Below are 18,686 nucleotides of genomic sequence, written 5' to 3'. Positions count from 1 at the left end.
AAATAACCTTTTAATTTTATTCTCCGTGCAGCTTAAAGGAAGTTCTGTTTAATTAGAAGCACTGTGAGGTCCAAACAGAACCAAATTCCCAAATATATCAGCTTCAGGTGGCTCTTTTCTTTATTCTAAAGAATATTCTTCAAAATATATTTATTTATTTATTAGATCAAACTGTTAGTATGCTTGTGTTCTCTCATCCATCACTTAACAATGAAACAAAAATATAATCTGTATCATACAAGGATGCTGGTATGAGTATTTGGTATTGCATTGCAGTTGTAAATACCGGTAGGACCATCATTGGGTTAATTAACACCTGTAGCAAAACAACATACAACTAACATACGGTGTGTGTGGAAAGCACACCCAGGGGCATAGTGTTCACACATATGATGCAAAGAATTTTTTTGGGAACAGTAAGTTGAATAAAAGGCAGGAAAATAAATACTGCAAACGGTGTGAAAGAAACAGAACCAGAGGCTCATAATATGAAGAATGCTGCAGGAACGTAAGCAAGAAGCTGAAGGCAGAAATGAGGATGCATGTTTGTTATTGTTGTTGCTGTTGGGAGCATTAGGGGAAACTGGGAGGCGAGTCAGCGGAGGTCACTCTCGTCGTCCTGTATGGTCTTCTTGATGCGTAGAAGCATGGTGGTGAGCCACTGGTCCAACCGAGAAATGGTGTCGAACTCCTTCACCTGTAAACATCCACAAAAATCTTCTAACTCAGAAAAGTCTTGTTTACTTGCATGAAAAAAAAACCTGTCCAACACCAGGAAGCAGAAACTTCCACTCCACTTATTTACGCATCGGTTGTTGGTTGCTACAGAACCGCAGAACACCTGTCTGACATAAATCAAAAGTTTGATGAAACCAAATTTTTGTAAATCTTAAAGATCTCGGAATGGTGGGATTGTTAATCTGCACTGATGAGTTTATTTTTGTAGAACAGTTTTTTTAACCCTTTCATTTGGCACTACGTTTTACTTCTGCTGTAAAAATCAACAGGAAATAACTTTTGCACTCACTGAATCGGTATAGGCCTCCACGTTCTGCTCTTCGTACGCGTCCAACAGTTTCTGGTTTTTAGAGAAAAACAAAAGATGTATTTTAAAACGCAAGGCTGCAACAAAAGGACCGATCACATACAAACATAAAGGTACACACACAATACAGTGGTGCCTTTAAACGAAAACAGTTCTTACTGAAAACTACCAAAAAATCTGAGTAAAAAGAAGCAGAAAACCTGTGAAAAGTATCACACAAATCAAGATAATTTCTCTGTAGAGAACAAAAGTACATGCAGTTTCCAAAAACAAACAATGCATTATTGATAATCCTGCACTTCCCCATCGGGCAAACACCCTCTGGCTAATGTAAGAGCCCCTGCCCCCACACACATCTGAATAACAGTTGGTGGTCCCACCCATAAGTTTCAAATGGAAAACCTCAATTAGAAATACGCGAAATTCTTTTTTGCCATTTCCAAATAAAATACAGCAATCTCTTTTATTGGGTCTGTGATGTTTGTAAGATCTCTGGACTCAGGAATTAAGAGGTACTTTTCATTTTTAAGGCCACAGGGATCCCAAATGACGATTCTACTGACAAGAACTCCACAAACCTTCAGCAGCTTGCACTCTCTGGAGTCTGAAAAGGCTGGAAACATTTCCTCATACTTCTGCACAGCAAGCTGGGCGACAGCAGGATGAATATCAAAACATGATCTCATGTCACATCAGCTCAACGCCAGACGCACTCTAATGTGTACCTTTGCGTTCAGCATGTCTACGCAGAAGTGACACAGCGCCGCCTTGAAGAAGTGATCCTTGGCGCTGTACTTCAGAAGTGTGCTGTCCATTGCATAGGTGCCAACCTAAAACGCAAAACCTGTCAGAGATTGTTGTGTAACTGGAGCCTCTGGGGCAACAGGTGGTTTAAAAATCATCATCTCACCTGCTCATAGATCTCTATAGCCTTTGGGTACTGTTCCAGCTGAGCTGCATATGTCGCTACTTTCAGAAGGCACTTGTTGGCTGAACTGATATAAAAGAGAAATAAATAAATAAACCAAGGTGTGAAATTTAAATTATAGTATCAACATTTGCTAAATCTTTATACATTTTTGTTTCAGGTCTATTTAAAGGGATACTAGGCAACTTTTTGGTATTTTTAAATAATTTTCTTGAGTCATTATTTGCTAAAATGACCCTTAACAGGGTTAATGAAATGTCACTCAGACCCCCACCGTCCTCTGTGGTCAGAATACCGCATTTGCAACTTCAGAGTGCCAGTCCGGGGGGAAAAGGTGAGCCGACATACCTGATGCTGCAGTCTGGTTCTAGCATGCTTCCTGCATGTTTTAGATCATGAACACAGCTAAACTGTTTAGTTTATTGATGAATTTTGTGTCCTGTAGACACTAATGAAGGCTGGGGAGACATTTCAGCTGTTAGATCAAGGTGTTAAAAAGAAAAACGCACAGCAAGTAGATAGGTTTTGTTTTTGTTTCTACTAATTGGGCACTAGGGGGTGCTAAAAGCAAGCCAAAACTGCCTAGTCTCCCTTTAAACCCAAAAGTGGACAGAAGTATTGCTCAGATGTGTTACGTCAAATATTTACCTGGTGGATTCTTCGCCTTTGTAATAATCTGCTGCTTGTTCATAATGAGCAACAGCCTGAAACACCACCACCCCCGAAAAAAAAAAATTCAAATGACCATGTAAACATTTGATCAAATATAAACAACGTGATAACCATCAGCTGTGTCTCTGACCTTGTCGATGTCCACCAACTCCGTCTCATAAATCTCAGCGATGGTGATGTGGTGTTTAGCAGCGATGGTGAAACGACCCTAAAATTACACAGGAGCAAGGACGAAACAAAATTAAAAACACAAATCAATAAAACTATAATAGCTTAGGAGGGGGATTTGTATTAAAAACCTCACCATATCCGTGTATATTTCAATAGCTCGGTTTAGGCAGTTTATGGCCTCTGTTGAGAGAAAAACATCAGTTCAGTGAATGACAAGAAATAAGTAAAAGGAAATTTCTTTCCACTGCAGAAAACAGACTTTAGACAAAGTTCACTCATTTTCTCAATACATCTGCAGTGATCTCTAGAATGCATGAATGGCTTGTGAAACAACATCTCATGCTCCTGTTTCAGGAAGCAGAAGTGAGCAGAATTCCTGATGTTCGGACATCTCACCTCTGATTGACTAACATTAACACAACTCTACCACTGACTGTTCTGCAACACTGATATGTTATCTCCTCAAATAACACAAGCCTAAAGGAGTTCTGCTATGTTGTGGAGTTGCTCATGCTAACAGTTAGTGTCTACTAGCTCTGCTCTTTTCTGGGTGCTAAACCAACAACAGCCTTCCCCCGTCGTGAGCCAAGATGGGCGAGTCCATGAATGTTAATTCACAGCTTGATGTAGAGCTGACTGTACTTTCTAACTCAAACATTTCCCCATCTATTTTCTATGGGCGACTAATGCAGGAAATATGGGTAGAAGACTTTTTTCACGTTCAGCCTGTACACAAAACTCAGAGCTTCCAATCATATTTACATAATAATAAGTAAAAAAAAGTTTCTCAGTGAACTTGGTCTTTAAATGCACTTCTGTAGGAAACATTTACCCTAAACATCAGAATCAGGCTTACCCAGAAACTTCTGCACAGGTTGAGGAGTTTAACATTTCTGACTGCTCAAGAATTCCTGGTATTTGTCTTTGACGTTTCATCTTACTTATATCACATTTAGTTTTGAGTTGTGCCACCTGCACAGGCACAAATAAACTGCTGCAAACAGGCATTGATGTTGTTCAAAATCTGCATGTATAAAAACTACCCTTAGTTTTAAAAATAAAGAGTCTCGATCAGGGGTAAGTCTATAGAAGACAGCTAAATTTCAGACACACAAGATGCTTGGAACTAAGCTAGTATGGGGTAAACTAAAGACTGTAGATAAGTGTACACAGTCATGGGATCAAACTTGCTGCCAAACCAGGTATTAATTAGATTGGCTGCACTTTATATGAAGTTAATTTTAAAAAGTCCAAAAATGTATTTCCTTCCAGATTTTAAAACCTTTTACAAAGAGCTCCATGTAAAATTGAGTGACCTCTTACCTTGTGGATCTGCTTTTTTGAAGGCATTTCCAGCATCTATGAGATTAGTTGCTGCATCGTGTTTACTCTGCATTTGCAGGTGAAGATGAGCAGCCTGAGCAAACGCATTTCCTGCAGCTGAAAAGAAAACACAAATTAAAAGATAAAACATATCAACAGATATGCACAAGGAAGGGAAAGTAACTGTCCTCTTACCACACCAGTTTTTGGCCATTTTGTACATGTTGGCTGCCCTCACATACAGATCACAGGCCTCTTCCAGCTTGGAGGAGCTCCTGTGTGAAAGAAAAAACGTGTAAAAAAACAACAACTATAAGATACTGGTTATTAGCAGGTTAGGATCGTGTAAATGCAATAAACAAGACTGGATAATAAGTAATTACTTTTCAAAATAAAAATAGTAGATAGTATTTCATCTGTTGAGATTGTTGTCCAATAATGACAATATTTCCGCACCAACATTTTTATGGCAAAAGGCAAATATCAATAAATAATTTTCATTAGATTTGATACAACTTTGAGGTTTCTACTGTAAACATTGTGACGATTTGCACAATACGGAACAGCCAGCAGATGGTGCTACAGCAGAGCTAATGTGATCACACTTTTTAAAAAAATATTTTTTTACAGTCATACTTAAATAAAAACGAATTTAGTATTCTGTTATCGTCCATGTCAAACAACGGTTTGTTCAGTGTAATTTTTCTCAGTTTACTGGGATAAACGGCTACGTGTTAGTCTTTGTTGTTTGCAGACGTTATGGTCAGCAGAAATCCGGGGAAATAACCTTACGTCCGTAGACAAATACTCTCAATACCACAACATCTTAACAGCAGCTCCAGTCCTGTTGTGCCCAGCCATCAGCCCTGGTGTTAGGTGGTCACCTTCCGCATAGCTGGCCCTCAGCTTGAAAGCAGAAGCTAAACATCAGCTAACTAAAACTCACCCAAACAGCGACCCGAAAAACGACTGAGATGATTTAACTTTCTTCTCCGCCTCCGCCATTAAAGCTGTAGCTTCTTTTTCTTTCCCACTGTTATCCATTCTGCTTTACTTGTTTTTCTGAATCTAAAGGGGGGCGAAAAAATACTAAAGTCAACAAAGTTGCTAAGTATTGCTAACAGCAGTGTCACATCAGCAGCCAGCGCTTTCTCTGTCACGTGACAATGGGAGGGCGGTCACAGCCCTGCTGCCTTCAGGTGCTGCTCGTACGGTCCAGAGTTGGTCCATTACAAATCTATAATGTTTCATGTTATAAACTGATTGTAGACCATGCTGCAACACAATATATCAATCGATAATTTAATTAAGAAACATGTTCGTTGTTAATATTTGCTGTAGAAACAAAGGAATCGCTTCTAATCTGTCTCAGGATCATTACAGTGCGTTCATGACAATCTATATAAAACAGTTCCCTTGTGTTATCTGTTTTCAACAGCCAATTATTTTTCTATAAGCAATCAGACATTAAAGGTGACAATATTTAAGCATAAATGTTGTAATAAAACGTAATAGCGTAAATATCTTCAAAAGTGCAGTTTTAAAGGAATATTGATTAGAATTATAATAAGAAAATGCTTTCCTTTAGTCAATGCCAGTTCCATTATAAAGAGACATTTTTAATCAAAATGGGTTAGCATCATAATGAAACTGTTTGTCAGCTGAAATCTTTACAATTTTAACATAAATAATAGATAACAACTATGTTAAGTGGTTTTCCAGGCTTTGCATTATAGCACAGTGAATTAAATGTGTGTAAAATATTTTGTTGAAAAATACATGACAAACATATTTTAGGGCTATGGGTTGTGGTAGGTAACTACATGAGTCAAACATTCAAATACCTTTTTAAAATTTACAAAAATAATCACGTATTTTAGAACTATACAAAAATTATTTAAAATATGGAAAAGGAATGTTTTCTTGTAGATTATGTTACAGTATTTTGCTTAGGCTTTTTGTAGATTAGTTTGTTCTTTTCTTAGCCAAAATCATATAATCTGATTGCAGTTCAAGACTGGGTTGCATTTATCTAACAAATCTGCTGGCATTTGTTAACATGACTGCTTTTATATTTTTTTACATTTGTGATCCAGTTTCTTTTATGATTTCATTTTAAGCAATTTCTCCCCACAGGCTTCCTCTGCTGTTCCTGCCTTTCTATTGATGTTTTTTGAGTTTTAAAAATGAAAACAAGTTAACATGAAGAATATGTCAAATTTAAGAATGCACTAATTAACACAACAAAAATGTTCAAAAACCGTTTAATGTTCCGAATGGGTATTTGTGTGTAAAGAAAGTCTCGATAAACAACATGGATTTCAATCAGGCAGAGCGGAAGTCTGCCGTTTCCTGCCAGTAGTTGGGTCCTGTTGAGCAGCCCGTGCGAGGCTGTCCTGGAGACCCCGCGCTGCCTGCACCTCTAACGTCTCGGGTGAGTTTGTTACAATGTAACAATTTCTCCATTAATCCCAATATCCGCTACAAAGCTGCGATATCTGCTAACTGTTCAGCAGACACGAACCGCACTGCTACCGCAAAAGAAGCGACACACTGCCGCATCACACCGTAAACAGGCTCGTTTTCCAACGAATTCCCAAGCATACCCCCTCTCATCCAAGAGTATTCCAACATTTACTGATATTCTGCTTGCAATTAGCAATAGCTCGCCACGTAGTTGCGTTTACGACTATAAGCAGACAGCATTTCTTCGTTTTAGCTCAACCGGACTGCCGCTGTGCGTAATTTGTGTTAAAATTGTGTCACTCTGGTTTGTTTTGAATGTCAAAGGCTCGAGCTAGCTATACGTCTGAATATTGTTGATAGCGGGGGTAGCTTGCTAGGCTAACGAAAGTCAACCCAAAAGCACCCAAATTGCTGAAATTACGGATGAAACTGTTTTAATTTCAAACATTTGAGTCGTAGGTCAGCTGTGTTGCTGTCAGATACTGTACGTTGGGGGAATTTGTTGAGGTATGCATGCAAAGCTCATTAAAAACATCAGCTAGCATCTAGCATTCCGTTTGCAGCGTCTCCATTCATATCCTGCGCACTGGTTTTCTGTAACCGAGCTGCGATCGGCGGACAGCTGGGACTCCTGCATCATGTCCACAATTTATTTGCATAGAAACTGTGTTGGTTTGGTTTTCGTGTTGTTGGACGAGCTGTGCACGGTTAAAAGTCAGCGACAGCTTACGCTCAAAATCTTTCCAGGCGGTGCGAAAACCGCGCGTTTTCAGTTTGTTGTCTGCTGTTTGATCGTGTTCAGAAATTTTAAGTTTTGTTACGTGTCTCGATGAGTTCAGGGCCGCACCAAGGTTGTTTGATACCGAGCGTACATGGGGAAAAATCTCGCTTTGTAATTGATATTGATAATCAAACGCTAGGTTAGACAGTTTTCGTTTTTTAGGAACTCAGAATTACTTTCTATGTTGATTCATAGTTTTTAATATAAACTAAATGCCTGATAGCATTGAGTGGTCTTTAAGATTTTTTTCCAAAGAAAAAATTTGTGTATAAAGTATATGAATACATTTTTTCATTGTTTTGAACGTTTCTTGCTGTCAAACATTTATTCATAAGTCAGAAAGAGTTTGTTGCTGGCCTATGGAGACTTCTCATAGCTTTTTACCATCAGGGAGGAAATAAAAAAACCTATGTCTAAAGGGAAAGACTCACTTCCACTAAAGAACTCTTTCTTCAAAAGAAGACACAGATGATTACTGAATAATTACCCGGATGTTTTTGGGGTGTGTGCCATGCCATCTCTTACTGCAAAAAACTGCCACTTAACAATATTTGTAATTATTCGCTTGGATTGTTTAAATGCCTGTATCGGTGGCTCAAGACTTTTTGAAAGTCAGTCTTTATCTTGCATCTACATGTCTTTAATGGCTCGAGTTTTGCTGGAGTAAATATGAAAATGTCGTTTAAAATTTAGTCAGCATGTGGTTTGAGAAAGTCAAGAATAATTATGAAGTTAAACCTAAGACAAACCCCATGTAATTCTTAATAACCATGTTATACAAAATGTAACTGAGTATTTTGGTTGTGATTGTTGAACAAGTCATGACCGAGCTTGAAGGTGTTTTTCATCTCAACAGTTGTCATGGATGATGAAGACGGCAGGTGCCTTCTAGATGTAATTTGGTAAGTATGTTCTGACAGCGTGAAAGACCTGATTCTAGTATTGTAGGAAATTTTATATCAGATTGTTCGGTTATGTGTCATTGTGTCACACATCTGTTGTTTTCTCCATCAGCGACCCAGAAGCTCTTAATGACTTTCTTCATGGATCTGAGACCCATGTAAGTATGAGAAGGGCTAACAAATGGCCGCATTTAGCAAAGCTTCACGATACAAGTTCTCCACTGATGAGTGACTTGTTCAGGTTTTATCTTTGTTGCTTTTGCATCTCTAATAAAATCAGTTTCGGCTCACAAGTTGATACACCCTGTAACCTGCATCCCTCACTGCTCTCATTAAACTTTTTATAACTCCTCTGCCTAATGGTTGCATTTGGGTTGCCAGAACAATAATTCCTATTACTAACGTTTCCCAACTCTTGAGTTATTCCTGTCATTTTGTTCCTCTGTAGCTTATCTCTTTACTGATGCTTTACGTTCTGGGTTCTCTGAACCATGTTCTGCCCTTGCCTTGCCCTCCCTCTGTTTTGATGGTCTGTATGTTTGTCCTGGTGACTTTTTTGCCTGCTGGTTTGGGTGTCTTTGGTTTCTGTCTGTCTTACCCTTGGTGGGTGTGTCTGTAGTTGGACACTGACGACCTTTTGGATGGTTCGAGTGACCCCTCCAGCTCGTTCTTCTCTGCCACTGGGGTGAGTAAAGCCCCCCACTTTTTTTTCCTGCTGTTGTCCATCCATCTTTGTTGCATGCTTCCCTAAATCCCTCCCTTTTCCACTAACAGATCTACAGTCAACATGCTATAATTCGCTGCAATTGTACGAGATGTTTTATTGGGCTTTTGTTTTTGTTTCCAATCAGTCATGTTCCTCGCTATCATGTCTGGTTTCACTTTTTCTTTTTTAAAGGGACATGTTCCAGAGGTCCAGCCTGCAGTCCAGCTGTCGGCCAGCGAATCAGCAGGCCTGCCGAGAGTCAGCGTTGACCTGGACTTCCTTGAGGATGATGACATCTTGGGTGGATCTCCAGGTGGAGAAGGTGGTAGCAATGGCATTGGGACAAATCACGAGACATGCGACATCTTGCAGCAGAGTTTGGCTGAGGCCAACATCACAGAGCAAAGCCTGCAGGAGGCAGGTGCCGAGCTGGACCTGGATACCTTTGGAATTCCAGGCCTTGCACAGGTGGTTCAGGCACTGCCTGATGCCAGCCTCGCTGGAGCTGGAGGCACACCTGTTGGTGTAGGCATTGGCGTCGGTGGAGCTGCGACGATTTTTCCCGGGTCTGCCCCGAGCACCACGGCTACTCCCCCCAACGCCACAGCTGACATGCTTGGTTCAGTGCTCGCTCAGCAGGGCCTTCAGCTCCAGTCCCAGGTTATGAACAAAGCTATTAGCGTTCAGCCATTTATGCAGCCTGTGGGCCTGGGAAACGTGACTCTTCAGCCCATTTCAAGTCTCCAGGCTCTCTCCAACGGGAGTCAGTCGGGACATTTGGGTATCGGACAGATTCAGGTTGTGGGCCAGCCTACCGTGATGACTATCAATCAGTCTGGGCAGCCAGTCTTGGCTAAAGCCATGAGTGGATACCAGCTGCACCAGTCAGGTTCGGAGGTATCAGCTGCTGGTTCTCAGGCAGGACTTGGAGCCTCGGGAGGTGGACTTCTAATCCAAGGCAACAAAGCGACTTTGGGATCTCCAGCTTTAAATGGACCGGCTGTTTGTGTCAGCAGCACAAGCAGCAGCGGTAGTGGTACCATTACCGCTCCCGCTGGGCTTGTCGGCTTTGGAAGTACCCCTCTGAGTGCAGGGGTGGCACCACAAACGCAAAATCCGGGCCAGATCATGCAGAACGTGATCATCCAGCGTACACCAACACCCATTCAGCCCAAACCCGCACAGGGGGGAGCCATTCATAGTAAACTCTTCAAACCACAACAACAGTCGCAGCCCCAACAAGCAGCTCCCCAGGCCATGCAAAATGATGCCCATAAGGCTCTTGGGCTTCAACAAATTCCAGTTTCTGCTGCTCAGAATGTGGCCTTCCTAACAGGAAAACCAGGTTCTAATGTTGTGTTGAGCACTCGGGCTGCAACACAGGGCCCCCAGTTCCAACAAACTCTATTCAAGCAACATGCTGCACAGCCGTCCGGCAAACCCCTCAGTGTGCATTTGTTAAACCAACAAGGCAGCATCGTTATTCCCTCTCAAACGGTTCTCCAAGGTCAGAACCACCAGTTCCTCCTGCCCCAGCTACAGGCAGGTGGGCAGATCCTAACCCAGCATCCTGGTGGCCACATCATAACCAGTCAAGGTCCAGGTGGACAGCTCATTGCAAACCAGATTCTAACAGCAAACCAGAACATTAATTTGGGTCAGGTGTTGACATCACAGGGCCACGCTGGGGCTGCCCACATCCTCTCTGGACCCATTCAGCTCCAGCCCGGCCAGATGGGCACACCTACCCTCTTCCAGATGCCTGTGGCCTCTCTGGCACAAAGTCAAAGCCAGACGCAGACCCCTGCTGCCTCAGGTCATGCCCCCACAGTGATACAGGGCATGCCCATCCAGAACTCTCTGACCATGGTGAGTCAGGTGGAGGGACTGAGCCCTGCAGTCAGCCTTCAGCCAGCCCTGCATCCCCCACCTGGGGGAGTCCCCAGCAGCACAGGAGCAGCAACCACAGCTCAAGGCCAGCCTGGAGAAACTGTTACTGTACTGGGAAGCTCCACCGAGCAGGCAGCTCATCCCACTACACAACTCGTTCCACAAACATCGATCCTCGCCATGCAGCCTCCGGTTTCGTCTATGTCCACCGTGACCACCTCCTCTCCGTCCACCTCCTCCTCGGTCACAGCTGTGGGGCTGGTCCCCCCTCAGACTCAGAGCAGTCCAGGGAGGCTGCTGTTCACCAACCAGGGCCCGAGTATGATTCTGAGCCCGGAGTCTCTGCAGATGTTCCTACAGCAGGTCAGTGTTCCACTCGCTGCTCGTTTGCTTCTCATGTGCTCAGCTAACATTGTCTTTAAAAATAAATAACGTGCACGGAGTGATAACTTGGTTTGACTTCTTTGGTTTACTATTTTACTCCTCGTTCTTCCAACCCCTTCCCTCCCTCCGTCCCTTCCTCCCTCCCCCATCCTGAAATGGTAAATGGGCCATCAGGAGCAGCGGCACCACCAAACAGAGAATGAGTCGACCCCCTCTGTGGGCGTACCAGCATCCGTAATCGTCAGCAGCAACAGCATCACTACCGCGGCCCCTGCTGTCCATGACAGCCAGTTAACTGACTCATGGGTGGGTCAGAGCCACCGCCTTTCCCCCGGCCCCTCCCACATGACAGCAGTGGTAAAGGTAGAAATGCCCCTTCATGTTGAGCCCCGACCACTTGCTGCTGCTGCTGCCGCCGCCACAACCGTAGGTTTTCCTACCTTTCCCACCACCGCTCTGACCTCTCTCCTGCACATGTCACTGCTTCCACAGCTCTCACTTGTGTTCCTCGGTTCGAACATTATTCCTTTGCTTGCTCCTTTTCAACTTGCTTCATTTCTCCTAAAAGCTTGTTTCATTTGTTCAAACTGCATGCCATTTTTGTTGAATGTATGAAACTAACAATGAAGTAACTTTTATTTTTTTTAACAAAAATCTCTTTTATATAGTTTATTTATTTTATTTTATTTTTTGGCTATTTAGGTTTTTTTTTACAGCATAAAACTTGTTCTTTGCTGTTTAATTGATTTTCATTCATTCATTCATTCGGTCATTCCATCTCCTGTTTCATCACTAACCAATGATCAAGTCTCTGTTCTACACCTCCCATTTGCCATTTTAACTCATTTTACTCTGTCGGTCACCTTTTTTATGCCCAGTTAGAGCAACACGATGTTCCCCAAACCCAAATGATCGGCCTGACACTGACACAAAATGCTCAGATCTAATTCACCATCACAGTTCCACAGTTCTTGCTTTTGTCGCCCGTTTTTCCTGTTCACCAAGCGATCATGACTTTCTTTGTGTTATATCCTTCAAACGCTGGGAAAACAAAAATCTGTGTGCCCCCCCCCCCTTTTTTTTTTTATTTTTTTATTTTTTTACTGTAGCACCTTTTAGATTTTAAAGTCTGACACTTTGCTTTTGTGTTGTTTGTTGTTGTTTGATTATGTCTGTGCAGCTGGGGCTGGGCGATAAGTTTTAATCACAGTTTGGTTTTAGATTCAGGAGGATTGTATCTTGACTCAATAATGATGTAACTTTGATCAAATTTACAGTTAACAGGTGATTTTTACCATCAGTTTGTGGTGAAGCCATGTCGCCCAGCCCTCTTTATTTGAATCATCCAATAATTTGTACACATGCAGAAATGTTGGTGTGTGACCTATTTTGCGCTTTAGATCCTGGTTTCTTCTTGGGCTTTAAGTGTTGCTTTCATCCATTAATCAGTCTAGTATACACAAGTTTTGATTTGATTTTCAGGTGCCCTCGGCTGGACCTCAGCAGCCCCTGAAGATTCAGGGCGTGTCCTCCTCACCGGCCTTAACCACTCACACCACAACACCTCCTGTGGCTGAAAGCCCCCAACCTTCCCAGTCTCCTCTGACTCTGAGCCAGCAGATCCAGTCGCTGCACCACCAACAGCCTTCGCGTCCTTCCTCTCAGCCCCAATCTCAAACTCCCTCGCGCTCATGCACACCGTCTTCACATCCCTCGCTTTTTATTATCCAGAATCAAATCGCAGAGTCTCCCAAACCCGCTCCACAGCAAACGCCGCCTCCGCAGGCGCACGTTCAGGTTCAGCTTCAGCCGCTGCCTCAACCCGCCTCGCAGCCTGCTCCCTATCAGCCAGAGATGCCTCCGGTGTCCCAATCACCCAAGCCCCCCTCTGTACCGCCTGCACAGCACCAGTTTGCTGCACCGCCCACCAGCGCTGGTTCCACTGCTGTGGTAAAGCCACAGCTTCCCATCCAGGGCCTGACAGCAGGGCAGCAGCAACATCTGCAGTTTGTTGGAGCTCGAATTCAGACTCTGTCATCCATCACTCAGCCCTCACCTCAGCAGAAACAGCTGCTGGAGAAGTTTCAGCAGGTAGGGTTTCAACATGACTTCATACTTTTATGAATCGTGTTTTCTATAGGATAAAATGAGCGTGAACTATATGTTGTTCATGTTAGCCTCTGAATTTGCTGTACAAAGGCAAAATATCATGAAATATCTGGAGCACGTTACTGTGTAAAGTGTGTTTAAGCATTTTAATTGTGTTTTCAGTTCCAGCAAGACATCATGCTGCAGGCAAAACCTCAACCTCCAGTCTCGAGTCAGTTTGGTATACAGCTAGATGTTCCTGTTGATAAAGCAGTGATTTCATCATCGTCTGTGAGCTCAGAAACATCCGCTCAGCTTCCCACCATACTGCAGCCCACCTCAGTGCTCGTCAAAACTCCCGCCACAGGTAACATCTTAATTACGGCCAGAGATGCCAGCAAGAGGGTCGCGATAATGATTTTATTCTCATTTCTGGTGAAGCATCAAGTGACTTACAGGGATTCTCAGGAGCCCAAGGGCCAGCTGGAGCAGTGGTGAACCAGACCGTCACTCCTGTCAGCCTTACTCAGCCTACACAGGTAGGTGGTGTTGGTGCAGCTTTAAAAGCTTTTTATACATTTTGTTTGTTTTTGAAAGTGGATTTTTATGCGTGTTTCTGCACAGGTTCAGCCAAAGCCAGGAGTGATCAGCTCAGTTGGAGGGATGGCTCTGGGCAAAGGTGGGATGAAGATCCAAGTGCTGGGACCTGCTTTGACTCAGATGCCTGCTCCACAGCCTCCAGCTCCTATTCCAGCTCAGGTAAAAGAATGTCAAAAGTAGGGTTCAGCATCAAGCATCGATTGGAACCGGGAATAAGTGTCAGTATTTCCCAGAATCGTTCAATTTTTAAAATTTCGATTCCTAGTTTCGATTATCATTCTGTGAACCGAAAGAAGCTGACGAATACCAACGAAGAAGAGCCTGCCGGAAGTGTTTGCGTTACCGTGCAATCAAATCTGCAGACTGCAGAGGTGTTCTCAAGTGCGGCTTTGGCCTACGATCAAAATTGGCCAGAAAAAAATTTGATCTGCCAATTCTGAGCAATGCTTTTCAGAGATGATCATACCAGCTGTCACTCATCCTACGCAGCAGACAGATACCCTGTGTGCAGCATCACACCTCCCGTTGCCGTATTGACACTGCACAGGCGTGCACCAAATTTTTTTACTTTGCATTCCACAACGATAAATTCAGCGAGCAGGAAGAAAGCTGAGGCTGAATGAGCAGCCTTCACCGGGTTCTGCCCACTAGGTGCCGCTACGGGCAATAAATAAATTAAATCTTGCAACAAGCAAAGTTGTGAAATTATTTTATGGCTTTTTGAACTTTTTAATCTGTTGAGAGCTTCTATTGTTTTTAATCAGTAACATTGTTACTGACAGAAGCTACATCTGAGTTTCAGTTTTCCTTTGGACTGAATCGTTGCGGCTTTGCACCGCAGCACGTTGGTGTAGCTTGTCAGTCATCCTGGACATGATCATCCGGAGAGTTTTAGCTGAAAACAACGTGGCTTTTCTGGTTAACTTGAAGAGGTTTTGCCTTTCAGCCAAGAGGCTCCTTCAGTTCTAAACCGCAGAAGCTGTGGTCAAAAACAAACACACGGATCACGCTGCACATCGTTTTTCTTTTAGAAGTAAAACTATGTTTTCGTCTAAATTAAGGTGATGTTATTGTTCATGTAATTAAAATTCATGTTGAAGTTCAGACTTCAAGTACAACATGAGCTGGCTCATTTAAAAACAAGTAAAGATTTCCAACCCTGCCTCTTGAAATGATCTGAATCGAGAACTGGTCGGAACCAGAATGGAGACAAGGAATTGGAATCAGAACCAGAATCTTTCAAATTTAAACAATTCCCAACCCTGGTCAAGAGATTTATTTTTTTATTTTTTGACGTCCAAAATGAGTAAAATTCTTTTTTGTGTTGTCTCACATCCCAGACGGCGGCATTGAAGATGCCTTTAGGGGCAGAGCCCAGTAAAGAAGCCAGGTACGTGCTGCAGATGTTTCCATGGAAGTTTTTAACAAATTATTTTGTATAAATGTTTTATTTTTTTAAATAACCTGTATCCACTCCTGTCTGCAGAGTGTTGGAGCAGCTAAGAAAACATCAAGGTTCGGTGCTCCACCCCAGCTTCAGTGCTCCTTTCCACTCATTTGAGGACACGCTACACAGACTGCTGCCTTACCACGTCTACCAGGGAACCGCCAACTCTTCTCAAGATTATCAGAGAGGTGAACGCCTACAAATAACCCGCTGGTGTTTTTAAACTGTTGAGTGTACTTTTAGTGGTCGTGAATGTGTTGTGTTGTCTTGGACGCAGTGGATGACGAATTTGAGAAGGTTTCCTGTCTGCTGCTTCAAAAGACCCAGGCCATGCTGGATAAATATCGTAACTTGCTCTTTTCAGAGTCAGAAGTAAGTTTATAAACTGGTTTTTGGCAAACAGGAGTTACACTTTTATTCTGAACTGATTTTGAACCGACTGTTTTCGGCGTTTGAACCTGAGCAGAGACTGGGCCCCTCGGCAGAAATGGTGATGATCGACAGGATGTTCATCCAAGAGGAGAAGGTTGCTTTGAATCAGGACAAGATTTTGGCAAAGGAGAGGCCAGGTACGCCCACTCCTGTGTTTAGTTTTCTCAGTGAATACCAGGATGTAATTTTGTTCTTTTTCTTATGCAGACGAGTTTGTGGCTAGCGTACGGATGCTGGTGGGTGGAGCTTCATCCCAACAAAAGTCCTCGTCTCCTGAGAGCTCTACAGGGGTTTTTAGTGGATCTACGTCAATCTCTGCTCCAGCACCTGTTGCTCCTCCTGTTCCAGCTCCTCTTCCCAACATTACACCAGTTTCCCCTTCAGCTCCTTCTCCTGCTCCAGCTCCGGTTCCTCCTCCTGCTCCAGCTCCGGTTCCTCCTCCTGCTTCGGCTCCAGTTCCTCCTCCTGCTCCTATTCCTGCTCCTGTTCCAGCTCCAGTCCTTCCTTCCCATTCCCCTTTCCCTCCTACCAAACTGGTCATAAAGCAGGGTGGAGGTGGAGCGTCTGTGTCCTGGTCCACTAGCTGTCCTCCCGCTGAACCCGTCAGCCAGAACCCACCCTTCAGCTCTTTTCCAGCAGCATCTGCCTCTTTTTCTTCGTCTTCAGTAAAGTCTGAAACTGCAGATGACGACGACGCATTGCCTCAACGAATCAGTAAACCTCCTATCAAGACCTACGAGGCTCGCAGGAGGATCGGCTTGAAGCTAAAGATCAAACAGGATCAGACAGGTTTCAGCAAGGTGGTCCACAACACCGCCTTGGACCCGGTGCACACACCCCAACCTCAGCTGAGTGGCCGGTCCACCCCCGAACCTCCGTCAGAACCTGCTGCGACGCATTCTAAGTCCCGCCTTTTATCAACTCCTAATACCGTCATCAGAACTCAATCCCCAGGTTCCACCTCTTCCTCTGGCTTTACGGTTTCCACAGCAACCACCCAGTGTAATGCCCCACCGAGAGGTAAAGCCCCGCCTACTGCAGTCCCATCATCCTCCACCTCCTCGTCCTCCACTCAGTTGAACGGGACATTGGAACACCACGGCTTCAAACACAACCCCGCTTCCACTGCCACACCCTCACAGACAACCTGCCGCCTTCCCCTTCGGAAAACCTACCGCGAAAATGTCAGTCCCCGGGTCAGACCTGGAGTCCCAGGAGGAGGGGATGATAGTTTCTCCTACCCCAGAACCACACCGTCACCCCCCAGACACGAGGCCTCCTCCCCTCCCTCAGAGCGGACAGTGATAGCCAGCATTAAGGTGGAGAAGCGAGACGGTGGTGGCTTACACACTCACACAGAGCTGAGCCACGATGGCGGCCATTTAGGGAACACGTTGCCGGGGCGGGACAAAATGAACGAGATGTTTAACCATGGGATCAAAACCACACAGCACCACCGTCTGTCTCTGCTCATAGACAAGGACAGAGGGGAGGAGCACACCGACCAGGACACGGATGTCAGTAAATACAAAAGGTTAGGTGAAAAAAACAGACAGCGGACTGGAGGGACATTCAGAATGGACCAACATGCCCCCGGGCCTCCTTCTCCGGAGTCCTCCTTCTCAAGAGATTCTCTGCTTCCTGCCAAACGCTGCAAGTCGGACTCTCCTGACATGGACAACGCCAGCTTCTCCAGCGGCAGCCCCCCGGACGATTCTCTGAACGAGCACTTGCAGTGTGCCATCGACAGCATCCTCAACCTGCAGCAGGAGCCCTCCACTCGCGGGCTCCACATCAGAGGGGGCAGCAGCAGGCCCCACCAACACCAAAGTCAGCGTCCTGGAGATCTGGCAGCCTCGTCCCACAGACCTTCAGTCCCTAACCCTTCATCTGCATCTCCGTCGTCCTCGCTGGCTCAGCACCCTCAGGTTGGTGGCCGCGGCCACAACGGCAGCCTGGTACCCCAGACTCAAAGCAGATAACAGCCCCTCAGACTGGACTGATGGGGGTGACTAAGATGGTAGGAGGCAGGGAGTGGAGGCACCGTGAGAACAGCTTCACTGTACTGCTCTGCTTAGCTGTGTCAGGTGTGTTTATTTGAGCTGTGCGGACATTTCTCTCATATACGGTCTGACCTACGTAGCCTTTGGAAGTAAATGTAGTGACCTGCAGACTTGAACAGGCTTGAACTGTCTTCTTCCAACCTCCCTTTAGCAACAACACACAGTTTTTAGAACTTTTAATTCTTCTTTTTCTCATTTCAACACCTAAACATTCACTTTCTTTCCTCGGCAGATTGCCTCCCGGTATGAACGGCGTCCCGCTGAGCCTCGCAATTAAGAAAATGCCACTGCGATCCTGTAAAATGTCGTAAAAGCGCAGTGTTCTGGCACCGATTTGGTTTTTATCACAGAGATAATGCTGCTTTACAAATGCAAGCGACACACACAAATTTTGGCTCTTTATACTTGGCGTCCGTTCAGTCTGCAGTTTCATACGGATGTTAGATTCAAATGTTTTCAGAATATAATTTGAAAAAGCTTTGTTTTCCTTTTTACGGCTACTCTGATGCTGTAACACACTTTTGAGATTTAAACAAACTTTTGCTGAAATTAGGTTCTATTTGCCTCCTAATGTCAGTTTTTCCAGATTGTTTTAGTTTGGGATCCTCCCCTCTGCGCTGTTACTCGTGTTTCCAGGTTAGAGCATTATGCATTTTGGTCAGCAGAGGTCAGAACAGTTTTATCTGCGTTTCCCTGCTGTTTCAGCTTTGTGCCGTCCGTATCCCTGCCTCCCATCAGTTTGTCTTCTGTTGGACGAGTCAAACACAAACGCAGCACAAGCATCGAGT

General features: G+C 44.2%; 2 protein-coding genes across 7 annotated transcripts; one reads left to right on the top strand and one right to left on the bottom strand.

The window, feature by feature from the left end:
- Window positions 1–29: 29 nt before the first annotated feature.
- On the bottom strand, window positions 30–5,308 carry napab (N-ethylmaleimide-sensitive factor attachment protein, alpha b). Of its 2 annotated transcripts, XM_015951254.3 has the most exons (11): window positions 5,086–5,308; window positions 4,335–4,414; window positions 4,140–4,256; window positions 2,950–2,996; window positions 2,776–2,853; window positions 2,622–2,677; window positions 1,956–2,040; window positions 1,771–1,875; window positions 1,624–1,692; window positions 1,028–1,078; window positions 30–697 (listed from the first exon to the last, which is right to left on the bottom strand). In XM_015951254.3, the coding sequence occupies exons 1-11, from the start codon at window positions 5,181–5,183 to the stop codon at window positions 596–598; spliced, it is 888 nt and encodes a 295-aa protein (XP_015806740.1). In that variant the 5' UTR covers window positions 5,184–5,308; the 3' UTR covers window positions 30–595. The 2 variants fall into 2 exon arrangements, with proteins under 2 accessions (XP_015806740.1, XP_054598565.1); XM_054742590.2 differs by having other exon boundaries at window positions 4,140–4,414.
- A 1,197-nt stretch (window positions 5,309–6,505) lies between these two features.
- bicra (BRD4 interacting chromatin remodeling complex associated protein) lies at window positions 6,506–18,353 on the top strand. Of its 5 annotated transcripts, none has more exons than XM_015951255.3 (15): window positions 6,506–6,573; window positions 8,243–8,288; window positions 8,401–8,446; window positions 8,908–8,973; window positions 9,187–11,247; window positions 11,443–11,631; window positions 12,751–13,359; window positions 13,540–13,723; window positions 13,798–13,895; window positions 13,981–14,115; window positions 15,297–15,346; window positions 15,443–15,591; window positions 15,681–15,775; window positions 15,867–15,972; window positions 16,043–18,353. In XM_015951255.3, exons 2-15 carry the CDS (start codon window positions 8,248–8,250, stop codon window positions 17,815–17,817), a joined length of 5,604 nt encoding a protein of 1,867 aa, XP_015806741.1. In that variant the 5' UTR covers window positions 6,506–6,573; window positions 8,243–8,247; the 3' UTR covers window positions 17,818–18,353. The 5 variants fall into 5 exon arrangements, with proteins under 5 accessions (XP_015806741.1, XP_054598567.1, XP_054598566.1 ...); XM_054742592.2 differs by having other exon boundaries at window positions 11,443–11,694; window positions 15,870–15,972; XM_054742591.2 differs by having other exon boundaries at window positions 11,443–11,694.
- Window positions 18,354–18,686: the final 333 nt, after the last annotated feature.

Source organism: Nothobranchius furzeri, chromosome 13 (genome assembly GCF_043380555.1).
Source record: "Nothobranchius furzeri strain GRZ-AD chromosome 13, NfurGRZ-RIMD1, whole genome shotgun sequence".
Classification (NCBI taxonomy): domain Eukaryota; kingdom Metazoa; phylum Chordata; class Actinopteri; order Cyprinodontiformes; family Nothobranchiidae; genus Nothobranchius; species Nothobranchius furzeri.
This window is presented reverse-complemented; position numbering and strand designations above follow the sequence as displayed.

Bases quoted from the DNA above. Each gene is read 5' to 3' on its own strand.
- napab (XM_054742590.2), bottom strand. From the start codon at position 5,183: ATGGATAACAGTGGGAAAGAAAAAGAAGCTACAGCTTTAATGGCGGAG. The intron at 2,854-2,949 runs GTGAGGTTTTTA...GTGTAATTTTAG, and splicing joins TTGAAATATACACGGATATG to GGTCGTTTCACCATCGCTGC. The intron at 2,678-2,775 runs GTCAGAGACACA...GTGGTGTTTCAG, and splicing joins AGTTGGTGGACATCGACAAG to GCTGTTGCTCATTATGAACA.
- bicra (XM_054742591.2), top strand. From the start codon at position 8,248: ATGGATGATGAAGACGGCAGGTGCCTTCTAGATGTAATTTG. The intron at 8,289-8,400 runs GTAAGTATGTTC...TTTCTCCATCAG, and splicing joins TGCCTTCTAGATGTAATTTG to CGACCCAGAAGCTCTTAATG. The intron at 14,116-15,296 runs GTAAAAGAATGT...CTCACATCCCAG, and splicing joins CAGCTCCTATTCCAGCTCAG to ACGGCGGCATTGAAGATGCC.